The 25,899-nt window shown below is 39.4% G+C and overlaps 1 protein-coding gene across 7 annotated transcripts in view; it reads left to right on the top strand.

The window, feature by feature from the left end:
- Positions 1-25,899, top strand: part of Pdxdc1 (pyridoxal-dependent decarboxylase domain containing 1) — a 70,032-nt gene that overhangs the window by 709 nt on the left and 43,424 nt on the right. For 4 of the 7 annotated variants that reach the window (XM_011246053.2, NM_001039533.2, NM_001291017.1 and 1 more), the window contains exons 2-5: positions 14,698-14,771; positions 17,837-17,902; positions 20,510-20,590; positions 22,896-23,042. In XM_011246053.2, coding sequence (XP_011244355.1) covers positions 14,698-14,771; positions 17,837-17,902; positions 20,510-20,590; positions 22,896-23,042 — 368 coding nt within the window. The remainder of the gene's footprint in view (positions 1-14,697; positions 14,772-17,836; positions 17,903-20,509; positions 20,591-22,895; positions 23,043-25,899) is intronic. The other 3 variants (XM_011246054.3, NM_001357225.1, XM_011246055.3) reach the window with 2 other exon arrangements.

Here is a 25,899-nt window from a genome sequence, read left to right as displayed (position 1 = left end):
AGTTTAAGAAGTTTCCCCACGTGATTCCGATGCTGTAGCAAGCAAACCCCAGACTAGAACCCCTGGTATCCAGAAAGGGTTGGGTATTCTGTAACTGGTGAGTTTATTTGGGGGCTGGGAAGAGGAGGTGGTCCCAGCTGGTCTCACTACGTTTGGGTTCCTCTTTCTGAGTGAGAATCATGAGAGGACTTCAGGTCAATTCCAAGTCCATGGGAACCTGTGTCTAGCCCTGCTCACCCCTTGGGGCAACAGCAGCTTGATGGATCTGGCTACCTACTCGGGCATGTTAAATAGACTCTAATTGTTCCCATCTAAGGGCTGGCTATTGAGAACAAACAGGTCCTTGGGTTTCTTCATGGACTGTGCTTTCAGTGCCTAACGTTCTGTCCTCCCAGTCTTTTCTCTCTGTCCCTTCTCGAAATTCTGCTTATCCGGTATGATGTAAAAACCTAGCTTTCCCTACAAGTGAAATCAATCCTTCCTTCCATCCTCCCCACCAACCCTCGCCCCCTTCTTCAATCTCTCCTTGTTCAGTCCCCGGTTTTGTGAAAGTAACCCTGGCTCTTCTGTAACTCTCTGTAGACTAGGCTGGTCTCGAACTTAAAGTGATCCTCCTGCCTCTGCCTCCCAAACTGCTGATATTACAGGACTTGTTGAAAGCAGTAATTGTAGAAATTAAGCCAGATGTCTTCATGTGCACACAGTGGCATATCTTGCTCCTCGGCTATTTCAAGTATAAATTGGGTGGAAAGCAATCAGAGAAAAAGATGTTTTTTTTCCTTGATTCTTCTGACGAGCATAGTGTCGACTTTTTGGTACCATGAGCTTCACTTGGAATGGCGATTCTCAACTTTGGGTTAGGTTTGTTCCCCAGGGACATTTAGCAGCTTTTGGAGGTGTTTTAAACTAGAGTCCTGGGAGTACAAGGGAGGTACTGCTGGGGCCTAGTAAGAAGAACCCAAGCATACTTTCGAGTATTCTCTGTTGCACAGGCTAATTCTGCACATCGGGAAACGATCAGCGATTCAGAAGCTCAGAGAACTAGTTGAGATTGTGTGTGTAACTCCAGTAGCTGAATACAAAATGATGCTGAAAATATTCTGTTTCCCATTTCTTTACAAGGCTTTAAGTCATTTCATTAGAAACCTGAAAGAACAAAGATGATCTTTCCTTTGAGAGTATCTGAAAACTAAAAGTGGGTAGGAACTCTAGTGTAAATGGTATGTTTCTGTATATTAAGTGATGGTAAAATATTTTAAGCCCTCCAAAGAAAATCTAAGGAGGTACTGAAACTCCAGCATGCATTAGGATGGAACTTTAATTGCATTGAACTTTGAGGAATTCATAATATGTGGGCTGAAAGTTGCTGCCTTAGGCCAGTGTGAAAATTATAAATGTTTTGTTTTAAAAGCTAGGGCTCAGCCAGGTGGTGGTACACAATTTAGTCCCAGCATTTGGGGAGGCAGAGGCAGGCAGATTTTTGAGTTTGAGGTCGATATGGTCTACAAAGTGAGGGACAGCCAGGGTTACACAGAGAAACCCTGTTTTTAAAAAAAAAAAAAAAAAAAAAAAAAAAAAAAAAAGCTAGGGCTCTTATTTTTATATTCCATGAAGTAATAGAAAACTTTAAATATAGCGAATAATTTCTGTAATATTAATTTAGATGACTTCGTGTTCTGAGAAATAGTTTGAAGTGAAACACTAAATTATGTCTATTGTCCAGTTTCTTTGAGGATTAGGCTAATTTGGGCTAGATTCTACATTTTAATATAAAACTGAGAGCTATTTGAGTAGTTCTGAGTGATCCCACTTCATCTGATCCATGCATACTTTATAGAACCACAGTGTTATTTGCTATTCATCCTCTGAAAGTTCAATATCTTTTCCTCTAGTACAGCAGTTCTCACCCTGTGGGTTGTGACCTCCCACAGGAATCATATATCAGATATCTTACATATCAGATATTTACATTATTATTTATAACTAGCAAAATTATAGTTATGAAGTAGCAATGAAATAATTTTATGGTTGGGATCACTACACCATGAGGAAGTGTATTAAAGGGTAGCAATATTAGGAAGGTGGGGACTGCTGCTCTAGGGTGTAGTACATACTACACATGATCATTACTCAGTAGAATCACTTTATATATCTCCCTTTATCAAACCATAACTCTACCCCTGCTTTTTCTTGAAGTAATATGCAAGCTTGCAAATATGAATGGCAGTCACTTTTCTTGCCTTAATTTGGTTTTTCACAGTGGTATCTCCATGTCAGATAGGCCAAGTGAAAGGACAAGGCATCCAAACTAGGAGAGTAGAAAGAGAGGGACTGGGAAGAACTTAGGTCATCTTTCCTCTGAGAATAGCTCTTTGTAAGTAAATCTGCCAAAACAACAGCAGCAGCAAAAATGTGGGTAAGGTGGCTGGATTAGTGGTTAAGAACACTTGTTGCTCTTCCTGAGGACCCAAGTGCAATTCCCAACACTTGGTGGCTCACAACAGTTTATACATCCAGCTCTGTGAATCCAGTACCCTCTTCCGGCCTCCTCAGGCACCAGGCATGCATGTGGTATACTGACCCATAACCTATAAAATAAATCTGAAAAAAAGTTTTAAGTGGGTAGGTATCCTTTGGCATCTTATGTTCAACATGTAAGAAGCATGGAGCTGGAAAGATGACATGGTGATGAGGAGTGTGCACTGCTCCTTCAGAGGACCCACAGTGACTCTTAATCACCTATGACTCCAGCTTCAGGAGATCTCATGTCTTCTGCCTTCAGAAAGTAGTTGTATAAACATGACATACATACACATAAATAACAAAGAACAAAAGGTCCCCAATAATAGTTTTAATATTATGTTAGCCGGGCAGTGGTGGCGCACGCCTTTAATCCCAGCACTCGGGAGGCAGAGACAGGCGGATTTCTGAGTTCGAGGCCAGCCTGGTCTCCAGAGTGAGTTCCAGGACAGCCAGGACTACACAGAGAAACCCTGTCTCTAAAAAAACTAAACAAAAACAAAAACGTTAATACTCAAGTTAGTTCTAGCACAGGACGTAGTTACTGTGGCCACGAGGGACCATACTCAGTTATTCACTACATTCTTCAGTAATGTCCTGCTGCTTTAAACCTTTTCATGTTGAATGCACAGTGTCATTCTTCTGGGATATTCTGTTTTGGCCAGGGGTGTGCAGTTTGTTGTTTGCTTTAACTCCACCCTTGAACAAACTATGGGCAGAGTTTCTCAATTGCTGATATTTGTTTCAACTGTGATTCCGTGTGTGGGAAGTTCATTGCAGTGCAACATGTTTGACAGAAGCCCTGGCCTCCGTCCACTAGCAGTACACTCCCAGCTGTGACAATTAAAAAATGGCTCCAGATGGAGTGGAAGGAATTGCCTATGAGTGGAAACCATTAACTGACAACCCAGAGCTGCTGTTCAGTTAGGGAGCCACTAGTTATACTTACCAACTGAAATCAAGATGTACTGAAATTAAGCAGAATAGACAATTCATTTCCTTAGTATCCTAACCACATTCTTAATGCTCAACAGCCCAGTATGTATGCTACCATACAGGGCAGTACAGGGCTGCAGTAGTGCTGGGTGATTTAACTAAAGCTACTTAACCTCTGAAAGAGGCAACTTCAGTTCTGTTTTTCACTAAGCCCACTGTTGTTGGGTCTTTGTTTGCTTTGTTTTGTTTGTCTTTGACAAGGGATATCACTGTGTAGCCAAGGATTACCCTGAACTCACTGTCTGTCTTCACCTCCTGAGCGCTAGGATTATAAGCATGTGCCATCACACCTAACTTTGTGTAGTACTGGGGACTTGTGAGTACTAGGTACATACTACACTTTATGCTGTGTCACAAGCCCCCATTTTTTTGTTCTTGTCCTTACCCTAATCTGTACATTTATTTCTCTTTTGAGTATGATTTTGAAAAAAAAAGTTATCTTATAGTTAGATGTTTATAAAGAGGAACAAATGCAGCATGATTAGAGCCTCCTGATCATTATTGATAAGGATGGCCCAAACTTTTATGTTTTCCTTTAAAAAGCACAATACAGGGGGGCTGGAGAGAAGTCTAGTGGCTAAGAGTGCTTACTGCCCCTGTGGATTTTGGCTCCCAGCGTTCATGTAATGTGGCTCACAACTGCCTTTAACTCCAGTTCCTTGGGGAGCTGACTGATGTCCTCTGGCTTCTGAAGGTACTTATATGCTTGTTGTACTCTTAAATTCATGAAGCCTCACACACATACACATAAATAAAAATAATAAGTAAATCCTTTAAAAATATTTTTTAATCACAAGCAAATAATCCCAATGAGGCAGGTTTAAAATGATTGGTTTCTGTGTCTACTGAGGCAGAGTCCACTCTTTCATATATTATAGAGGAACTTCTGTGTAGACGTGATGACTGACATTTTTGCTCTCATTGAAAGTGAGGATTTTAGCTGGGCATGGTGGTGCACGCCTTTAATCCCGGCACTCGGGAGGCAGAGGCAGGCGGATTTCTGAGTTTGAGGCCAGCCTGGTCTACAGAGTGAGTTCCAGGACAGCCAGGGCTATACAGAGAAACCCTGTCTCGAAAACCCAAAAAAAAAAAAAAAAAAAAAAAAAGAAGAAGAAGGAGGAGGAAGAAGAAGGAAGTGAGGATTTTGCATACAGGTGCACGATAGGTATGACAGTAAATAATTATCGATTGGATGGGATTTGCTATGTTAAGAGTTCTCCTAAAAAATGTATGTCCTTGGCTGAGCACTCAGATGGCAGAGGCAGGTGGATCTCCATGAGCTAGCCTGGTCTACTTAGTGAGTTCCAGAACGGCCAGACCTATGTAGAACCTGTCTCAACAAACAAGCCCTTGAATGGCCTTGGTGATTCCAATTTATTCTGGATTTCTGAGGTGTTAGTGGCAGGGCTTTTGGTAGTCTCCTTCCCCACCCCACCCCTCTCACCCCAGGCTTGATGTTATAGTTAGGATTATGAATTATAGCCTACATTGAATGTTTTTACTTAAAGAAGAAAGATGTTTGATTTGTGCATTCTTATTAGTTATGGTATAGTGAATGAAAACATTTCTACTTTGAATGAAAACATTTCTACTTTGAATGAAAACATTTCTACTTTGTTTGTTTTGTTTTTGAGATGAGATCTTGCAGTGCAGTCCAAGTGGGCTTCAGACTCAGATTTTTCTAACCTTCCATGTATTGAGATTACAGGAGTGCACATCACAATGGGCTAGTAGGTGCACATTTTAAAATATTGGTCATTGTTGAAGAAGGAGGATTAGAACGTAGTGTAGAAATAGAAAAGAAATGAAGAAGATGGCCAGTCAAGAATTTTGAAGAAGAGGGTGTTTAAGGTGTGTTTTAAAAATTGTTTTTGTTTGGGCTTGTTAATATTATTAGTTATTATCATGCGTGTGATGTCTGTAAGAGAGTAAGTACAGGTGCCACAGCACTAGTGTGAAGACCAGTGGTTAGTTAGCTTCCTGAAGTTGATTGTCTCCTTCCACTGTCCCAGGTGGGGCAGTCTCTGAGTGGTCTTTCCTTCAGTCTCTGTTCCACACTTTATCTCCATATTTGCTCCTGTGAGTATTTTGTTCTCCCTCTAAGAGGACTGAAGCACCCACACTTTGGTCTTCCTTCTTCTTGAGCTTCATTTGGTCTGCCGTCTTGTTATTTTCAAGATAACATGCCAGTGTTAATTCTTTATGATTCCAGTACAGTTTTGAAAATAGTAATAATGCCAAATACAATAAATCCCTTCGTTATTATTGATGTTGGGGATTGAAACTCACAGACCTTTCATACCAGGTTAGTACTCCACCACTGAACTGTATATTCAAGATGGTAGATAACCATTTTATCTTTCTGACTTGAGTGCCTGCAGACACGTCCTGGCAACACTTTGAGGAAGCTCATCTCAGAGAGTTATCATACTTAGGACAGCATGTTGCTCTTTAAGGATTTTTTTTCTTGTGGTATTAGGCATTGAACCCGATTTCTTGGTTTATGTTGGATAAATGATCTCACTGAGTTACATCCACAACCTAGGAATTGCAAATTTTTTGTTCCAGAATAAGCTTGATATTCCACATAAATAAGAACTTAGAAATAAATCTTGCCTGCCATACATATTATTTATTTGGAATGTAGAGGTCATTAATGTCTAAGTGATAGATTTTAGAATCTGATTTCTAGGAGGGGGAGAAAATTTCAATTTAGACTTGAACTTCTTGGTTTCTGTGTGTCTCTGATAGTTATTTGGACACTGTATTCATTACTCTTCCGTTGCCATGATAAAACACCATGACTAAGGCAACTTGGCTTATTTGGGGCTTACAGTTCCAGAGAGGTTAGGACCCATAATGGCAGGGACAGCAAACAGCAGATACAGCAACTGGAGCTGGAAGCTGAGAGTCAACGTCTTAGACCACAAGAAACAAAGACAGTGGGGTTGGCAGAAGAGTTTAACACCTCAGCTCTTGCCCCCAGTGCATAAGTCCTCTAGCAAGGCCATACCTCCTACTGGGTTCCCCAGTGCTATCAACTGGGGACCAGATATTCAAATGCCCTAGATTATGGGGGGGGCATCTCATTCAAACCACCATGGTGCCTATCTTGTCTTTTCGTGCACTACTGTCATGTTATTAACATCGTTGTTCTTTATCTTTACAGATGTATATCTCTGTTGCATACTTTTGTTTTTTTACATTCTTCTCTACTTGCTTATAAATTTGTAGGTTAAACACTCGTAATTACACCTTGTCAATAACTATATATCTCTTTGACCTTGGAGATTATGATGTTTTATGAATAAATAATTATAGTATGTCTTCATGTCCTCACAGACACACTCAAACATAGGAAGAGGGTTTTTTATTTGTGGTTTTCTTGTTTTGTTTTTTTCGGTTGTTGTTTTTGTTTTGTTTTTTTTTAAGATTCTAGTGTGGGTTGTGTACAGTATGCCTTTGGAGTCAGAGGATAGGTTGTGGGAGGTGATCCTCTCTCCACAGTGTGAATTCTGAGGCTTAAACTTGTGTCAACAAGCATGGCAGCAAGCACCTTTACCCATTCAGCAATTTGAATTAATTTGAAACAAGGCTTCGTAAGGTCTAGCAGAGACTGGCCTTGAACTCCTCCTGCTCTTACTACATCAGCCTTCTGAGTCCTAGATCACAGGTGTACACTACCACAGCTCCTGGGGTTTGTTTTGTTTTACTCTTTAGAAGTAAGCATACACAGAGGCTGAAGAGATGGTTCAGCACTTAAGAACACTTGCAGCTCTCACAGAGGACCTGGATTCCATTTTCAGCACCACAAGACAGCTCACAGCTGCCTATAACTCCATTTCTAGGGGTTCCAACACCCCCTGACCGCCATAAGCACCTGCATTCACAAGGTGCGTGCACATTGTGACATTTTTCTTTTCTTTCTTTTTTTTTTTCCCTCTTTTCTTTTTTGAGACAGTTTCTTTTTGTAGCCTTGGCTGTCCTAGAACTAGCTCTGTAGACCAGGCTGGCTTCAAACTCATAGAGATCCATCTGCCTCTTCCTTTCAAATGCTGGGATTATAGGCTTGTGCCATCGCCACCCAGCACATTGTGACATTTTCATACATATTTATCGTTTTTCTCTGTTCTAACTTTTTTCCCTTACCCAGTTGTCCTCCCTTGTGTCCTCTCCCCCTCACTCTCAAGACCCTTCTCGTCCTCCAAATAACTGCTTTTGTCTTCAAGTTGCATGTACATCTCAGACATTTAATCAGATTATTTTACTTGGGATTATTTATTTTTAAGTTATTTGTGTAATATTTATAGGTGAAGACTCATGCCACAGTACACATTGGAGTTGACAAGTTTGTGGAGTTGATTCTCTTCTTTGCATGGGTTCTGGGGATAGAACTCGGGCCACATCATCAAATGGTTAAACACTTACCTCCTGAACCATTTCACAGGCTCTTTTCTAGGATTTAAATAAAGAAGAAGGCAGAAAAGTCAATATTTTGTCCAATTTGTGAGGCCCTGGTGACACCTTCGTGGCAGCTGTGCTGCCTTCTCGTGTATGCTCTTTCATTTCCCTTAGAGCTCATAAACTGCCACCACCAGCACATAAATCTCCCTGACTTTTACTGGAAGGAACAAGGTTTAAGATCTGAAGTAAACATTTAGTTATGGGTAGGGTGATTAGATCCTGGTTTCCCTAGGCCCATCCCAGACTACACCTTTCATCATAGTTTAATTATTAATACTCTTAAAGTAGATCACTTGCCATTCTTGCTGGCAAATGCTTTTACCTTATGAGCCCTCTCACTGGCTCTAAAGGCTTGTTCTGGTCCTGTAAGAAAATTTTGCCATCTAGTTGTAACATTGTATGATGGAAATTTTCCCTGAATGGAGAGTCAGTAATATTTTTTTCTGAGTGGAAACCAGAATTAAAAAGATGATCATGAATCTGGCATGGCACACACCTTTAATCTCAGTATTCAGGTGGCAGAGGCTAGAGGATCTTTGTGAGTTTGAGGCCAGTTTGGAGAGAGACCCCTCCCCCAAAGAAAAATTAAAAGTAAACTTTAGCTATATGATTTTGGAGTATGGCCCTTTCTCAGAATGTGAGTTATTTCATAGTCTTATGATATTGGTAAGCATTATTGCCACGTACTTAAGAGAGCATGGTTCTAGAGTAATAATAACTGTTTAAAATGTTAAGTAGTAGTAAAGTGTAAAGTGTGTCAAGTGGCTAATAGCACAATGCTTGATGATTTTAAGCAACTCAGTAATTATTAAGGATCATCTTGCTTATTCTCTGGTAGCCCCTATGCTTGGTGTCAAAGCACAGTGGAATTATGACTTTTTTCCTAAGAACAGGCCATAGAAAATACTGTTTTATCCTTAATATCATAAAATAGTACCACGTCTATTTCCCTCCTGTCATAAAACAGATCCTTTCTGTGTATCAAAACTAGGCTACTTTGCACAATTTCTGAGTTGTTTGCTTTGGTTTGGTGGTGGTAGTGGTATAGTGGTGGTGATGATGATGGTGGTGGTTTGCTGTTTGCTTGGACAGGATCTGATGTATTTCAGGCTGGTCTGAAATTCAATGTGTAGCTGAGGATGGCTTTAAACTTTTATCCTACTGAAATCACAGCTATGTGCTACTTTAACCGGTTTCTGTAGTGCTGAGGATCAAACCCATGGCCTTGAATTGATAACAGTTCAGTTTTGCCTCAGCCTCTTAAGTATGGATTGCAGACATGACCCAATTCAATTCAATTGCATTCTTTTTGTTGTGTTTTGAATTGGAGTTTCATAGACCAGGCTGACTTGAAACTCCACATATAGATGAGATTGGTTTTTGAGCACTTGACCCTCCTACCTCTATTTCCCAAGGGATTATTCACTGCCACACATGGTTTCAATTCTTTTTTTTTTCCCCAACAACTTTTTTTGATGTTTTTTACCTCTTTATCCATGTAGGTTTTATGTATGGTTTTGGCTTTGCTTTAATATAATCATGTAGTTTAAACACCCAGCAATATGACAAGAGACAATAAATGAAACAAGAATAAGAAAATAGTGGCTGTTCTTCATAGAAATTTCTTTTCACATGGTTTTTAGTTTTAAGGAACTCAGTAAATATACAAGTCGGTCATGGTAACATGACTGTGATTCTAACACTTGGCAAGGAGAGGGCTAGAAGTTCAAGGTCACAGGCTACAGTTCAAGGAGATAGTTCAGTCAGTGAAGTACCTGTCATACAAATGTTAGGACCTGAGTTAGGCCTTGGTACCTACATTTTTAAAAAGCCAGATGTGGCTACACATGTCTTGACCATAGAGCACTGTGGGAACAAAGACAGGTAGATCCCCAGAGCTAGCTGACTAGCCAATCTAGTCTGGCTAGGCATTCTAGCCTCTTGGTGAGCTCTAGATTCCTCTTACTCAAAAGATAATAGTGAAAGATACTTTATGTTAACTTGTAGCCTGTCCTATACTCTTGCACATAGACACCAGTGTATACACAGACAAAAGTTCTTGTCCTTATCAGCTACATAATTCAGGGCCAGTATGAGCTTGGAAAGACTCTGCCTCAGATGATTGGTAGGTAGGTAGGTAGCCTCAGATGATTGGTAGGTAGGTAGGTAGGTAGGTAGGTAGGTAGGTAGGTAGGTAGGTAGAAAGAAAGAAAGAAAGAAAGAAAGAAAGAAAGAAAGAAAGAAAGAAAGAAAGAAAAGAAAGGGAGATATGCGCCATGGTGTATGCTTGAGGTGAGAGGATGACTTAAAGGGTTGATTCTCTTCCACCATGTGGATCCCTGAGCTTGAACTCAGGCTGTCAGACTTGGCAACAAGTACCTGCTGAGCCATCTCACTGATTATGGGGTTTTTTGTTTGTTTACTGTTTAACTAAAAAGATTTGTTCCAATGCTATAGGCAAAAAATATTATGCTGCACTTTATAGAAAGGAGGCTGATGTCCAGTGCTGAAAGTCATCTGATGTTGAACCCTTGATCAACAGGAAATAATAGGAGTCTGCTTCCCTGCCTATAGGCAGCTCATGATGTGGCTAAGGAGTTCACATCTGTACTGGAAAGAGCATTTGTAAAATTGGTTCTCAGTGAAGGATGTGAGGAATTGTGAAGACTAGTGGCTGAATGTCAGAATGGCCTTAGTTTCAAGTTTTATCCCATCATCTCCATAAATTCTATCTTTTGTTTTTGTCAGTGTGTCCAGACTTTAGGTTTAGAAAAAAATGGTGACATATAGCACATGCCTATAATTCCAGCATTGAGGAGGGAGAAAAATCATAGCAAGCTTAAGCCCAGCCTGGCTTACATAGAAGGTTTTAGGCCAACCTGGGATATTGAGAGAGACCCTATCTCAAAAAACAAAACAAAACAAAACAAAACAAAAAGATGTTGTTAGTAGAGGGCATTTGGAAGTGGTTTTATCCAAAATACTTCATAGAAATCTTGAATTGTGGACCTGAAAAGATGAGATGGTTCATTAGTTAAAAGCACTTATTGCTCTCAAAGACCAGAGTTTGTTTTCCAGAATGTTATCAGGCAACTCACAACTGCCTATAACCTCAGTTCCAGGGGATTTGACAAAAAAAAAAGAGGGAGACCTGTATGCCATCCTCCTCTGGCCTCTACAAGTACCCAGCCATACTGGTACACAATGTGTGTACACACATAAATATCAAATTTTTAAAAAAGAATCTTGACTGGTAGTTTAAAGATACAAAGACATTCAAACCAGGCAGGTGGTTGGAGCATGAAGATGTGATTGATCAAGCAAAATGGTTATCTTTTCATTGAGTAGATGATAAGGAACTAACCAGAGAGACTTAGAGGTTAGGATAAATTCTCTTGACTATTATCTTTCCCATTTCCCACTCAGAGCATGGGGACCATTTTACATCTATTCTGTTTGATAGCTACACTTGTTTAAAACATGTTTGAAAAGATTTTAAAATTATATTTAAACATCAGAACTAGATAACCTGGATAGCTTAATTCCACCACTCAGAGGAAGAAGCAAACAGATCTCTGAGTTTGAGACCAACCTGGTCTCCATAGCAAATTCCAGTCTAGCCATGGCTACATAATGAGATCCTGTCTCCAAAAGGAGAAGAAAGAAAAAATAAATAAATAAAAGCAGATATGGCTATAGGACTACTTTGTAAACCTTCTTAGAAGCCAACTTGTATAATAGAGGCCAGAAAGGGAAATAAGAAACCCCGGGTTTTCTATCATTTAGCAAATCACAACTTCACTTAAGTGAGACTGGGCATGTTGGTGCATGCCTGTTTCTCAGTTAACTTTCAGGGGCTGTGATTGAAAGCTATGGTGCCAGGTTTGCTAATGTAGACAGCAACTATCTCACAGAAATACCAGGGTCAGGTGGGGGAAAGACTTGGTAACGTAGACAGAAACTATCTCACACACACACACACAAAACAAAAACAAAAAACCAGGGTCAGGTGAGGGAAAGGAGGAAGGGAGGAAGAAAAAGAGAGACGGATTTTGCATTTGAGTTTTCTGGGCCAGAAGTTAGAAATTCCTATCGGTGGTCTACTTAAGATTACCAGAGCTGAACTTGCAAGAGGGGGACATTCTAATTCTAGTTCATAATGGGTGTTGACATTCTTCAGCTTGTGACCATGTCATTTTTAATTAATCAAAGTATAATGGCATCATTTTCTCTCTTCCCTTTCCCCTCAACTCCTCCCATGTATCTCTTCCCATTCCCTCTGGAAATCTGGCCCTTTTTTAAAAATCATTATTACAAACATAAACACACACACACTTTCCTGTATGTCAGTTGATTTATTTTAAAGACTAAAATATTTGTCTGCAATATGGTTGTAATTATTCAGATCACTACAGAAGTCATTGTTGAAGTTCAAGGAAAACTAACCACATTACCCTCTATATTGGTTTCCTGTCATTTCTTGCTTTCCATTACTTATTGATGTTATTTTAATTTGAAATATATATGCATCATTTTCCCTATACAGTTTGCTCAGTCAGTTTAGTGTAATTTGTACATAATGTGACTTCAGAGCTGACCACTTGGTATATGATAACCAATAGGGGTTCATCCCTGGGGAGAACTCTTTCTATCACTCTTTCCTTCCTTCCCCCCTCCCCTTCTCTCCTCTCCCCTCCCCTTCATTCCCCCACCTCCCTCTTTCTCTTTCTAATTTTTCAAGACCAGGTTTCTCTATGTAACAGCCCTGGCTATCCTTGAACTCACAGAGATCTGCCTACCTCTGCCTCTAGAGTGTTGGGACTAAAGACATGCACTATGATGCCTGGCCAGAGAACTATTTCTAATGCTCTCAGGATTCCTTAGTTACCTGTATTTCTTTGTCTGTGTGTAGGCCCCATGAGATTTAGCATGTCTATTGCTTTTATGCTTCTTTGGGTCTTGTTTAGGCAACCATATTGTAGTGATATTGTGAGTGAAGCTTCCCTGTCATTTTTAGGAGACACAGTGTCATAGCAACTTTTCTGGTCCCCTGGCACCCTCTTCTTCCATGTTCCCTGCGTCGTCATATGTGCAGGAGTCATGTTATAGTGCATGGGCATTCCAGATCACTATGTTTTAATCCACGTTTCTTTGATGAGGATAGAAGCTATATTCATCTGTGAGATATTTAGATGCATTTATGCTGGTTTAGTAAAGTGTCATTAGTAGGTTCTCTAAGATCCATGACCTCATTAGTCCCTGGTAGTTAGCTAGGTTTCTAGTAGTATGCATGATTTCCCTCCTGTTGAGCAGGCCTTATGTCTATTAATTAAACAGCTGTTGTTACCGTCATGCTGTGACTGCCACTGTTGTACTCTTAGGGTCATTGGGCCATGTTGCTCATCATTGTGTTTCATAGGCTAATGACAATAGTTTGGGGTTTTGTTTTGTTTTTTAAGAACTACTTTTTATTTTATGTATATGAGTACATTGTAGCTGTCCTCAAGCATACCAGAAGAGGGCATCAGATCCCATTATAGATGGTTGTGAGCCACCATGTGGTTGCTGGGAACTGAGCCATCTCTTCAGCCCATGACAGTAGTTTTTAAAGCCAGCATCTTCAAAGTTTTTCTACTCCCTTTTCATAATATCTTTGTTTGTATGTGCATATATGTGGTTCCTTCTACCTTATCATAAAGAAGACACTTTTCATTACATTTTGGACTCATCTGCATAGTAAAGGTTGTCTAACCATCTCAAGATATTTAACTTAATCAAATTTGTGAAGACTTTACCATATATTATAGCATTCAGAGGTCCCAGGATCTTATAGGAAGGGAATAGGTAAGATTATTTTTAGCCTACTGCAATAATATAAACAAGTAGCATACTTGGTTTTTGTTTTTTAAGATGGGAAACTAGAATAACCTCAGGATCTGTTAACTTAGGACTGGTTAAGTAAATTATATGTGAGATAGAATAAGGTAACCACTAGAAGAATGAAGCAGGCATGTTGGCTGGGGCCATACTGTAAAGTTGGCAACAGCAAACTGCAGAGGTGTAAGATGAAAATGGGTTCTATTACAGGGTAAGGCTGGAAGATTTTACTTCTTTTTTTTAAGATATATTTATTTATTTTTATGTATATGAGTACACTGTAGCTGTACAGATGGTTGTGAGCCTTCATATGGTTATTGGAAATTGTATTTTAGGACCTCTGCTCGACTGGTCAACCCCACTCCCTCCCGCTCAAAGATTTATTTACTATTATACATAAGTACATTGTAGCTATCTTAGACACACCAGAAGAGGGCGTTAGATCTCATTATGAGTGGTTGTGAGACACCACGTGGTTGCTGGAATTTTAACTCAGGACCTTGGGAAGAGCAGTCAGTGAGTGCTCTTACCCGCTGAGCCATCTCGCCCGCCTGGGATTTTACTTTTTTATGCTATGCTTTTGTATGTTATAGTAAATCTATGCCTTTTATAGTTAAACCAAGAGAAGTTGCCTTGCATTTGATTTTTCCAAATGAATTATGTAGCAAAGGTAAAAGACCAAGGCATATGTGCTAGCTTATGCCTATAGTTCCAGCACTTGAGAGATTGAGACAGTATTGCCATGAGTTCTAGGGTACAAAAAATATTATATTTTTATAATAAATTTTTAAAAAAGTAATAGAGGAATGTTAAAATTTTACCCTTTTTTATTTATTTTAGATAGCAGACCCTACATTAGCTGAAATGGGAAAAAACTTGAAAGAGGCGATGCGGATGCTGGAGAAGAGCCCGAGGTGAGCATGCACATGCGTATGAGCATGTTGGGGAGAGGCTACCCTGGGGAGTGTATCCAGCCAGTTTTGAATCTGGTGCTTCTCCTTCCAGTTTTAGATGCCTCCCATCTCTAGAATGCCTGTTTTTGCTGGCTTTTAAAGCTAGAATTGGGCAAAAGGTGCTTTGCAACAAAAGTATTTGAAATTTTGGGAAGGCCTTTCAGTTCTGCCACTTTAGAGTTGTGTTTATGGAATACGTTGATTTGAATATTTAAATACTTTTTAAAATTAAGTATATGTTTATTTTATGTGTGTATATTGTATGTACATGAAAAACCCACAACTATTTTTTTTCTTAAATTTTATTACTTAAATCCATTTTATACATCAAACATATTAATAACATTGAGTATTTTGAGAATCAAATAATACATAAAAAATTTGCTCAACTTTTATATTCATATCCTTTCATACCCTAAAACTATCATTAATGAGTATTTAATACTATCCATACTGAGGATCCTATATCTAATGTTGAATACTCACTTGTTTCAAAACATACAAAATATCCTTTAGGAATTAAGCATAGTAAAAACAGCATAAAATATTAAAAATGAATCATTAAGAATATATTCAAAAGCCCTCATATGATACCACCTGACATAGTGGGAGAGTATTTAAAATGCACTATATACCTGTGTGCCTTGTGTAACAATCAGTTCACTTATAAAAGATTATCAGTGTTTCTAGCAGAGAAATTATTTTATCAGTAAGTATATTTTAAAATTTTCAAAATAGCAAAAACTCTTTGAAGTTAAACATTAAGAAACTGCTCATTTCAAGCACAGTGAGAAAAATTATCAATAATATTTCCATGATGTTTGTATAAGCATTTTAATATTTTCAACTGTTAATATTCAACAAACAGAATAATTATTTTAAGATATATTTCATTGTTATGTCTCCCTTTTCATTTCTGATTTTATTAATTTGGATAGTGTCTCTGTGCCCTCTGGTTAGTCTAGCTAAGGGTTTATCTATCTTGTTGATTTTCTCAAACAACCAGCTACTGGTTTGGTTGATTCTTTGTATAGTTCTTTTTTGTTTATCATTGAGTAGAGGATTGTTCAGCTTCCACTTATATGTGTGCTTTCCATTGTTTTTGTTGGTATTTAAGACCAGCCTTAGTCTGTGGTAATCTAATAGGGTGCATGGGATTATCCTGTTATTTTTGTGGTTAGAGGTGGAGTTATGTTTGTGTGGCTATCTTCATTTGGGTTTGTTGAAAGGTTACTTTCTTGCTTTTTCTAGGGTGTTATTTCCCTTCTTGTGTTGGTGTTTTCCATCTATTATCCTTTGTAGGGCTGGATTTATGGAAATATATTGTGTTTTTGTCATGGAATATCTTGGTTTCTTCGTCTATGGTAATTGAGAGTTTTGCTGGGTATAGTAGCCTGGGCTGGCATATGTGTTCTCTTAGGGTCTGTATGACATTTGCCCAGGATCTTCTAGCTTTCATAGTCTCTGGTGAGAAGTCTGGTGTAATTCTGATAGGTCTGCCTTTGTATGTTACTTGACCTTTTTCCCTTTCTGCTTTTAAAATTCATTCTTTGTTTAGTGCATTTGGTGTTTTGATTATTATGTGACAGGAGGAATTTCTTTTCTGGTCCAGTCTACTTGGAGTTCTGTAGGCTTCTTGTATGTTCATGGTCATCTCTTTCTTTAGGTTAGGGAAGTTTTCTTCTATAATTTTGTTGAAGATGTTTACTGGCCCTTTGAGTTGGAAATCTTTACTCTCTTCTATACATCTTATCCGTAGGTTTTGTCTTCTCATTGTATACTTGATTTTCTGCATGCTTTGGGTTAGGAGCTTTTTGCATTTTGTATTTTCTTTGACTGTTGTGTCAATGTTTTCTATGGTATCTTCTGTACCTGAGATTCTCTCTTCTGTGTCTTGTATTCTGTTGATGATGCTTGCATTTATGACTCCTGATCTCTTTCCTAGGTTTTCTATTTCCAGGGTTGTCTCCCTTTGTGATTTCTTTATTGTTTCTATTTCCATTTTTTGATCTTGAATGGTTTTTGTTCAATTCCTTCGCCTGTTTGATTGTGTTTTTCTGTAATTCTTTAAGGGATTTTTGTGTTTCCTCTTTAAGGGCTTCTAGCTGTTTACCTGTGTTCTCCTGTATTTCTTTAAGGGAGTTATTTATGACCTTCTTAAAGTCCTCTATCATCATGATGAGAAGTGACTTTAGATCCGAATCTTGCTTTTCCAGTGTGATGGTGTATCCAGGACTTGCTATGGTGGGAGAATTGGGTTCTGATGATGCCAAGTAATCTTGGTTTCTGTTGCTTAAGTTCTTAAGTTGCCTCTCATCATCTGATTATCTCTAGTGCTACCTGCCTTCGCTGTGTCTGACTAGAGCCTGTCCTTCCTGTGATCTTGATTATGTCAGAACTCCTCAGAGTTCAGCTGTCTCTGTGATCCTGAGATCCTGGGTGTGTCAGAGTTCCTGGGAGTCAAGCTGCCTCTGGGACCCTGAGGTCCTGGTGTGACCATGCTCCTGGGATCTTGGGATCCTGGGATCCTGGGCGTGTTAGAGCACCTGGGAGTGGAGCTTCCTCTGGGTGTTATGGTGTTGGTCCAGACAGACTGGAAAGAACCTGTGCCACTGGTCCAGTGGAGTTCCTGAGTGCCTGGGTCAGGCTGTGATCCTGGGAGTGTTAAAGCGCCTGGGAGTAGATCTTTCTCTGGGTGTTGTGGGACTAGCTTCAGAGTTCGAACCCAAGGTCTGCTCAGGGCACTGGCCCAGACTGGAAGCTATTTAAATACTTCTTAGTGTAGGTTCAATCCCATAGGGAACCAACTGATAAAGCAGCTGTTTGAAGTGGTTGTTTTTTTTTTTTTTTTATTCTTTTCTTGAAACTCTCAAGTGTATTTGGGATCTAAGGAAATGAAATAAATGGGTTTGAAATCTTCCATCAGTCACTGATTGTTCTAGGTAAAGTCACGTGTTCGCATGTTCATATGTTAGAAACTTTATTGGTTAAAACATACAGTCAACTTTTCCTTTCCTTTAAACCAGAAGAACAGAGGAGGAAAATGGAAAGAAGCCAGTATCTGAGGATATTCCAGGGCCACTCCAAGGCAGGTAGGTGCCAGTGAGAACCAGTACCTTTAGTTAGGGTATAAATGTTTCTTAACCCAAAAATTTACAGTTACTTTCTTATAAGTTTATTCTGAATGAGTACCAAGTTAATTGAAGTAGTTACTCAGTAGAGTACTAGAGAACTGGCTGGTAGGTGATAGTGGGGAACTTACTAGTTTCTTTCTCTCCCAGAACTTTTGTTGTTAGCTTACCTTCAACTGGTAGCAGTTGTCTGGCCTTATTCTTCTGAGTTTTCGATTACAGACATGTCCCACCATACCTGGTCTCCTTTCAGAACTATAACCCGTGATCAAAAGCCATTAGTGAATTCATAATTCTAACGGGATAGCAAAGTAGATCATTCTTGAAACCTGTAATCTCTCCTGTAGACTGAGTTTTATTGTAAGAAATATTTTAGTTTGGTACAGTTTATAATTTTTATAATACAGTAAATGAGTAGGGCACAGTGGTGTATGCATTTAATCCCAGCACCCAGGAGACAGAGACAGGCAGAACTCATGAGTTGAAAGCCAGCCTTGTCTACATTGGGAGTTTCAAGAAAGCTAGGATTACATAGAGATTCCCTGTTTCAAAAAAAAAAAGAAAAAAAAAAAAAAAAGAAAAAGGAAGAAAGAAAGGAGAGGGAGAGAAAAGAAAAACAACAAGAGCAAACAAACAACAAAAATAATATAGTAAATGAAAGGAAAATGTCAGCTTTAATCATTGCTGGAATGATTAATTTGTTTGAGGCTAAAGCAAATTTATCAATTAGTGAAAAAGAAATAGCTGGCTGTCATTTTCACAGAAAGTTAGTAGACAGTCTATAATTAAAGTCCTAGCTCAACTTCCTTGAGGCAAACAATTTTTCTTTTATAACCAGGAAACTACACTTAGGTTAACAGTACAACTCCCTTAAATTGTTCTTTGACCTGAATATAAGCTGTACAAGAAAAGCATTGAGGAAGTATCACACCATAAAGTAAATATCAAGCCTAGCACACCCAGGTACGAATGCTTTGTGTCCTTCCTGCTTGCAGCATGAATCCTGCTGATTTGAAATCCTGTAGTACTTTCTAACCACTCAGAACAGGAAGCAGATCCTGTCTTCTGTTCCAGCTGTAACTGGACAAGGACTTGTTTATTCTCCTAATTACACAAAAGTATCTCAATCTCCCGAGAAGAGCTGAAAGTGTTTAACAGCACGTTAAACACTTTTTAGCAGTGTTCAGGAGTGTTTATATTTAATCACACTAATGTCTAGCATATGAGGCTAGGAAGTGCTTTACAGGCACAAACTATCTCCACCCTGTTCTGTAATGCATGGGCTCTGGCACTTTGGGTCTCTAACTCAGATCACAAGGAGAGTAGCAAAGTTGCTTCAGCTTTTTCCCCTGCCTTTTCCTCTTTCAGTGTTAAAGGATCAGAACACTTCATGTGCAGGTTAGCACCTTTTCAGAGATGAGTTTGGAGCATTATTTTGATCGTGTTTCTTTTTTTTTTTTACTACTATTTTTGTGGTCCTAGAGATTGAACTTAGAGTTCATACATGTTAGACAAGCTCTCTACTACTCCCCACTGTATTCCTTCAATGCTTCTGTTCTTTTTATCAGGGTTTGTTTGTTTGTTTGTTTGAGACAGGGTTTCTCTGGATACCTCTGGCTGTCCAGGCCTCGAACTCAGAGATCCACCTGTCTCTGCTTCCTGAGTGCTGGGATTAAAAACTGTGTGCCACCACCACTGGCCACTCACTTTCTTATTAGTAGAATATTTTTACATTTTATGCACCACATATTGCCTTGCCACTTCATACTGTTTTAGTCAGTGACATTTTCCTTCTGTATATAATGAACAGTTAACAGCATATCTTGTATAGAAGTCAAGCAGTCTATCCTCTAAGCAAGTCTCAAATTTTCCAACTTGGGATACCATTTAAAATGTATATCACGAAAATGTCTAATAAAAGTAAATAAATAAATTTTTAGAAAAAGAGTTGGAGCCGGGCGTGGTGGCGCACGCCTTTAATCCCAGCACTCGGGAGGCAGAAGCAGGTGGATTTCTGAGCTCGAGGCCAGCCTGGTCTACAGAGTGAGTTCCAGGATCAGCCAGGACTATACAGAGAAACCCTGTCTCGAAAAAGAGTTGGAAAGAAATTACATGTTTAAGGCTATTGTTTCAATTGGACAAGATTCCCCAGGAAGAAAATAAGATTGATATACCTGTGTCGTCAGGGTTTTTGTTGGTTTTATAACCTTTTAGCATTCTTAAGAAGACTGGCTCTTAAAATATAACTTGTTAAAAATTCTCTCCTCTTCAAGAATGAAATGATCTATTATAGAAATATGGCTAGAGCAATATTGGAAATACTTTCAAAAATCAAATAAATTTGGATCAAAGAATCATAAGTAAAGTTATATAATTTGAAGGTTTTTAAAAATATATAACCTGTTTCTAAATATTCGTTGTCTTTTAAGCAAGCTACCAAATGTTTAAAAAGAAAAAACAACAATAAGAAAAAAAAATCCCTTCAAGTTAATTTGAATGAGAGAACTGGTTGGAGAAGGGGAGGGGGCTGTGTGTTCTTTGTACCCACCTACCCTTTTTGTTCTGCAGTGGACAAGATATGGTGAGCATCCTCCAGTTAGTTCAAAATCTGATGCATGGAGATGAAGATGAGGAGCCCCAGAGCACCCGGTAATGAAGGAATGCTGGCAACTTGCCTTTGAAAGTCTGTTCTTGGCAGGGTGGTGATGGTTCATGCTTTTAATCCTAGGACTCAGAAAGCAGAGGCAGGTGGATTTCTGTGAGTTTGAGGCAAACCTGGTCTACAGAGCAAGTTCCAGGACAGCCAAAGCTACAGAGAGAAACCATGTCTCAAAAAAACAAAACAAAATGAAACAAAAAAAATGAAAGTCTGTTCTTGACTTGTTCTTGAGTGGCTCAAGAAAGAAACTTCATTAAGAGTAATTAATTTCATTAAAAGTTACATATATATGTATGTATGTGTGTATATATATATATGTGTGTGTGTGTGTGTGTGTATTCTAAAAGTAGATCCTGGCACTTTTATAGTATTAGGTCTTATGAAGAGCCACTGGAGGGACTGATGTCCCATATGCTTTTCTATTTTGCTTTAGCTTGCTAAGAATTTACTACAGTTAAGTTAATTAATGGAAGCCTGTATTGTCGATGAATCACCTTTTATTTATTCATCTGTCTAGTATATTTCAATGAATATATCTTCATTTGTCTTTAATTTTTTTGCTATCAGTAATATATTTTCCTTGTTCAAAAGACAGAAGATAAACTGGGCACAATGGTACACATCTGTAATTCTAGCATTCTAGAGGCAGAAGCAAGAGGGTCACAAGTTTGAAGCTAGTGTAGGGCTACATAGCAAGACAAAAGCAAAGCAAACTAAAATTGAGAAGATAACAAAATCGTTTTCTAGGCTCTGGTACACTTATGTATCCTGAGTTTAATTCCCAGTACTGAAACATACACAGGCCTCCCTGCCTGGTTCTCTTTTGTGGCCATTAACAATGGCCAGTTTATTATTCTTCCACAGGTATTTTATGTTTGTGTAAACAAGCGAAACATCCATACCCACCCCTCCAGCACTTAATACCGTACCCCCTGGCTTTCTTCCCTTGCGTCTTGGACTTCACTGCATGTCACACAGAGAACTTTCTCTTTGTTAACAGCAACTTTATTTTACTTTGAATGATGAATAGAATTTTATGAATAGAGTTTATTTTGTGTTTCTGTTTTACTGATACAAATATTGCTGCAGCCAATAACTTTAAACATATGTCATTTCTCACTTGGCAAGTGTGTTTGTGTAGAAGTCATAGAGGCAGGATGTTGGGCCAGATAATGCATGTATGCATTTGTGATTTTGGTAGAGCCAAATATTGCTCCTAGGAGATAACCCAGTTCATAGGCTCACAGACCATGTGTGAGAATTCTTTCCCCACACCTTTGCTTCAGTGGTATTAGCAAACTTAAGGATCTCTGATGAGTGATGAGTGGGAGGTATAGTATTTTTCTTACCAATTAGATTATCAAGTCTTTTTATATTTTTAAAGACTTGATACTGTGGGTATAGCTCAGTGATAGAACACTTGCCTCACGTGGGCAAGGTCTCAAGTTCAAGCCTTAGAACCTGTTTTTAAAAGTCTTTTTTCAAAAGACTTTTTAAAAGACTTTATTTATGTGTCTGTGTCTGTGTGAATGTATGCTACATATATATGCATGTCCGAGCTGGTGCCCTACACCTGAGCTGTATTACTCTTCTGTGGTTCATCATCATTATCATAATTGTTTTATGTGGGAGTTTTTTGCCTTCATATATACCTGTGTACCACTTGCATGCCTGATGCCTGCAGAAGTCAGAAGTGTGTGTCTGATCTCTTCAGACAGGAATTACAGAGGGTTGTGACCCACCATGTAGATGCTGGGAACAGAACTGTGTCCCCTCCCAGAGTAGCTAGAGCTCTTAAACTTATGAGCCATCTCTCAGCCTTCCTTTATAGCTCTAAAGGGTGATATTTTAAGAAAATTTAAGAACCGTTTGTGTTGTCAGTAAAGAGAAGGATATTTATCTTTTTAGACTCAATTTTTTTTTTTAGATTTATTTATTATTATATGTAAGTACACTGTAGCTGTCTTCAGACACACCAGAAGAGGGCATCAGATCTCATTACAGATGGCTGTGAGCCACCGTGTGGTTGCTGGGAATTGAACTCAGGACCTTTGGAAGAGCAGCCATTGCTCTTAACTGCTGAGCCACCTCTCCAGCCCCTAAGACTCAATTTTTAAAGTACTTTTCTCCCCACACTTTGAGCATCTTGAGGACATTTTCTGGATCTCTCTGTAGGAGATGAAGTAAAGTGAAAGTCTACCAAATTTCTGTGAAACACTATTTAAATTTTATCCTTACCCCTCTATGCTTTGGTAATAATCAGTTTTTAATACTCTAATGAATTTTGATTAACAGAATCCAAAATATTGGAGAGCAAGGTCACATGGCTTTGTTGGGTCATAGCCTCGGTGCCTATATTTCAACTCTGGATAAAGAGAAGCTGAGAAAGCTCACAACCAGGATACTTTCAGACACTACCTTATGGCTACGCCGGATTTTCAGGTAAGGACGTTATGAACTGGGTGTTGTTGCAAGGTTTTTTTGTTTTTTGTTTTTTAAAGATCTATTTATTTAATGGTAAAGATATTATGGGCAATGTTTGTTTGTTTGTTTGTTGGACTTTAGGTTTACTTATTTGTTTGTGACAGGGTCTCTGTATAGCCTAGCTATTAGAACTTGATGTGTAGATCAGGATGGTCTCGAATTACAGAGATGCCTTCCCTTTTCTCCCTAGTGCTGAGGCGAATGGCAGACACCACTACACCCAGTTCTACCTTTTAATTTTTAACATATATGAGTATTTTCACTGTATGTATGGATATGCACCACATGTGTACAGTGCCCAAGGAAGCCAAAAGAGGGGGTCAAGTCCTGAAACTAGAATTACAGATAGTTATAAACTATCATGTGGGTACTGGGACCCAAACCGAGATTCTCTGGAAGAGCAGCCAGTGCTCTCAATTGACCAGACACCTCTCCAAGCCACCTTTTCAAGTTTATAATTCCTGATAAAGATAAATCAGAATCAGATGTGGATTGTGAGGAATGTTTTGTGGTGCTCCATATGGATTTGACTCTTCTTTGGAGTTGTTGCTTAACCTCTCCATGCCTAGGTATTGTCCTCTATTAAGTCGGGAGAGCATAGATAGCTATTTTATTCAAGAATTAAATGAGCACATTAATGCTTCATGTATTTTTGAAGTCTTAGTGCTGAAATTCCTAACCATTTCAGCCTGTATTAGCCTTCATGTGGCACAATCAAGAGCCATTGTCTTCAGGTTTTTTATTTCTGGACTTTTAGTCTTTGTTCCCATTGTTTCTGCTCATTCCATTTCCTAAAGTTAGGTGTGGATGCTGCATCCTTGCTTCCTTTATAACTTGTACCTGCAGTAAGTAGGCATCCATTAAAAGTGAAGGGGGGTTCTCACTATGTTTTCTCTGCCTGATCTAGGAGTAGTGTCTATGAGAAAAGAATTGTTGCCGGGCGTGGTGGCGCATGCCTTTAATCCCAGCACTCGGGAGGCAAAGGCAGGCAGATTTCTGAGTTTGAGGCCAGCCTGGTCTACAAAGTGAGTTTCAGGACAGCCAGGGCTAGACAGAGAAACCCTGTCTCGAAATAAACAAAACAAAACAAAAAAAAAAGAGAGAGAGAAAAGAATTGTTTTCATGATTTTATACTACTGAAAAAACCAGAACTAACTAGAAATAGGAATATATTAATAAGCATCTGAAGGTGGCTGATGAATTAAGAGCTTTGGCTGCTTTTTTAGAAAACCTAACTTGCTTCCCAGCACCCGTGTGGTTGTTTATAACTATGCGTAACTCCAGTTCTAGGGGTCTGATGATTTCTGGCCTCTGGGTACTGCACACATGTGTTATACATACATGCAGGTAAAGACCCATAAAATAAATTATTTTTTATTATCTTTAATCTTATTCTTTTATAGTCCAGTCATTATCCCCCTCCCGGTCTGTCCTCCAACAGTTCCTCATCCTATTCCTCCTCCCCCCATCTCCAAGAGGATGTGCATTCACCCCACCCTACCCTACCCCACCAGGCCTCCCCACTCACTGGGTCCCAAGTCTCTTGAGGGTTAGGTGTATCTTCTCTCACTAAGACCAGACCAGGCAGTCCTCTGCCATATATGTGCTGGAGGGCTTGGACCAGCAAATATATGCTGCCTGGTTGGTAGCTCAGTGTCTGAGAGATCTCAGAGGTCCAGGTTAGTTGAGACTGCTGGTCTTCTATGGGGTCGCCCTCCTCCTCATCTTCTTCTAGCTTTTCCCTAAGTCAACTCCAGAAGTTCCCAAGTTCAGTCCATCAGTTGGATGTAAGTATCTGCTTCTGTCCTGGTCAGCTGCTTGTTGGGCCTCTCATAGGGCAGCCATGCTAGACTCCTGTCTGTAAGCACAGCATAGCATCAGTAATAGTGTCAGACTTTGGAGGCTCCCCTTGAGATGGATCCCAAGTTGGGCCATGTCACTGGATAGCCTTTCCTTCAGTCTCCTCCATTTTTGTCCCTGCAGTTATTTTAGATAGGAACAATTATGGGTCAGAATTTTTGACTGTAGAGTGGCAACCCCATCCCTCTTTCTGCTGGATGTAGACTCTACGAGTTCTCTCTCCCTACTGTTGGGCATTTCATCTAAGGTTCCTCCCTTTGAATCCTGAGAGTCTCTCACTCCCAGGTCTCTGGTACATTCTAGAAGGTCCCCCCACCTCCTACCTCTCAAGGTTGCCTGTTTCCATCCTTTCTTTGGCCCTCCTATTCCCCACACCCATACCTGATCTTGCTCCCCTTTTTCCCTCCCTAAATCCTCTCCCCACCCAGGTCCCTCCCTCACCCCCAGTGATTTCTTCTCACTCCCAAGTGGGATTGAAACATCCTCACTTGGCCCCTTCAGCTTATTAACCTTGAGTTCTATGGATTGCATCCTGGGTATTCTGTACTTTTTTGGCTAATATCCACTTAGTGAGTACGTACCATGCATATCCTTTTGGGTCCGAGTTACCTCACTCAGGGTGATATATTGGTTTTTTTCTTCCTTCCTTCCTTCCTTCCTTCCTTCCTTCCTTCCTTCCTTCCTTTCTTTCAAAAGATTTATTTATTTTATATATATGACGAGTACACTGTAGCTGTCTTCGGACACACCAGAAGAGGGCATCAGATCACACTGTAGATGGTTGTGAGCCACCATGCATGGTGGCAGGGAATTGAACTCAGGACATTTGTAAGAGCAGACAGTGCTCTAACCACTGAGCCATCTCTCCAGCCCCAGGATGGTATTTTCTAAGTCCATTCATTTGCCTGCAAAACGCATGATGTCCTCGTTCTTAATAGCTGAATAGTATTCCGTT

The sequence above is a fragment of the Mus musculus genome, chromosome 16, assembly GCF_000001635.26.
Source record: "Mus musculus strain C57BL/6J chromosome 16, GRCm38.p6 C57BL/6J".
In the NCBI taxonomy this organism is placed as follows: domain Eukaryota; kingdom Metazoa; phylum Chordata; class Mammalia; order Rodentia; family Muridae; genus Mus; species Mus musculus.
Note: the sequence above shows the minus strand (reverse complement) of the source record. Positions and strands in the feature narration are given on the sequence as shown.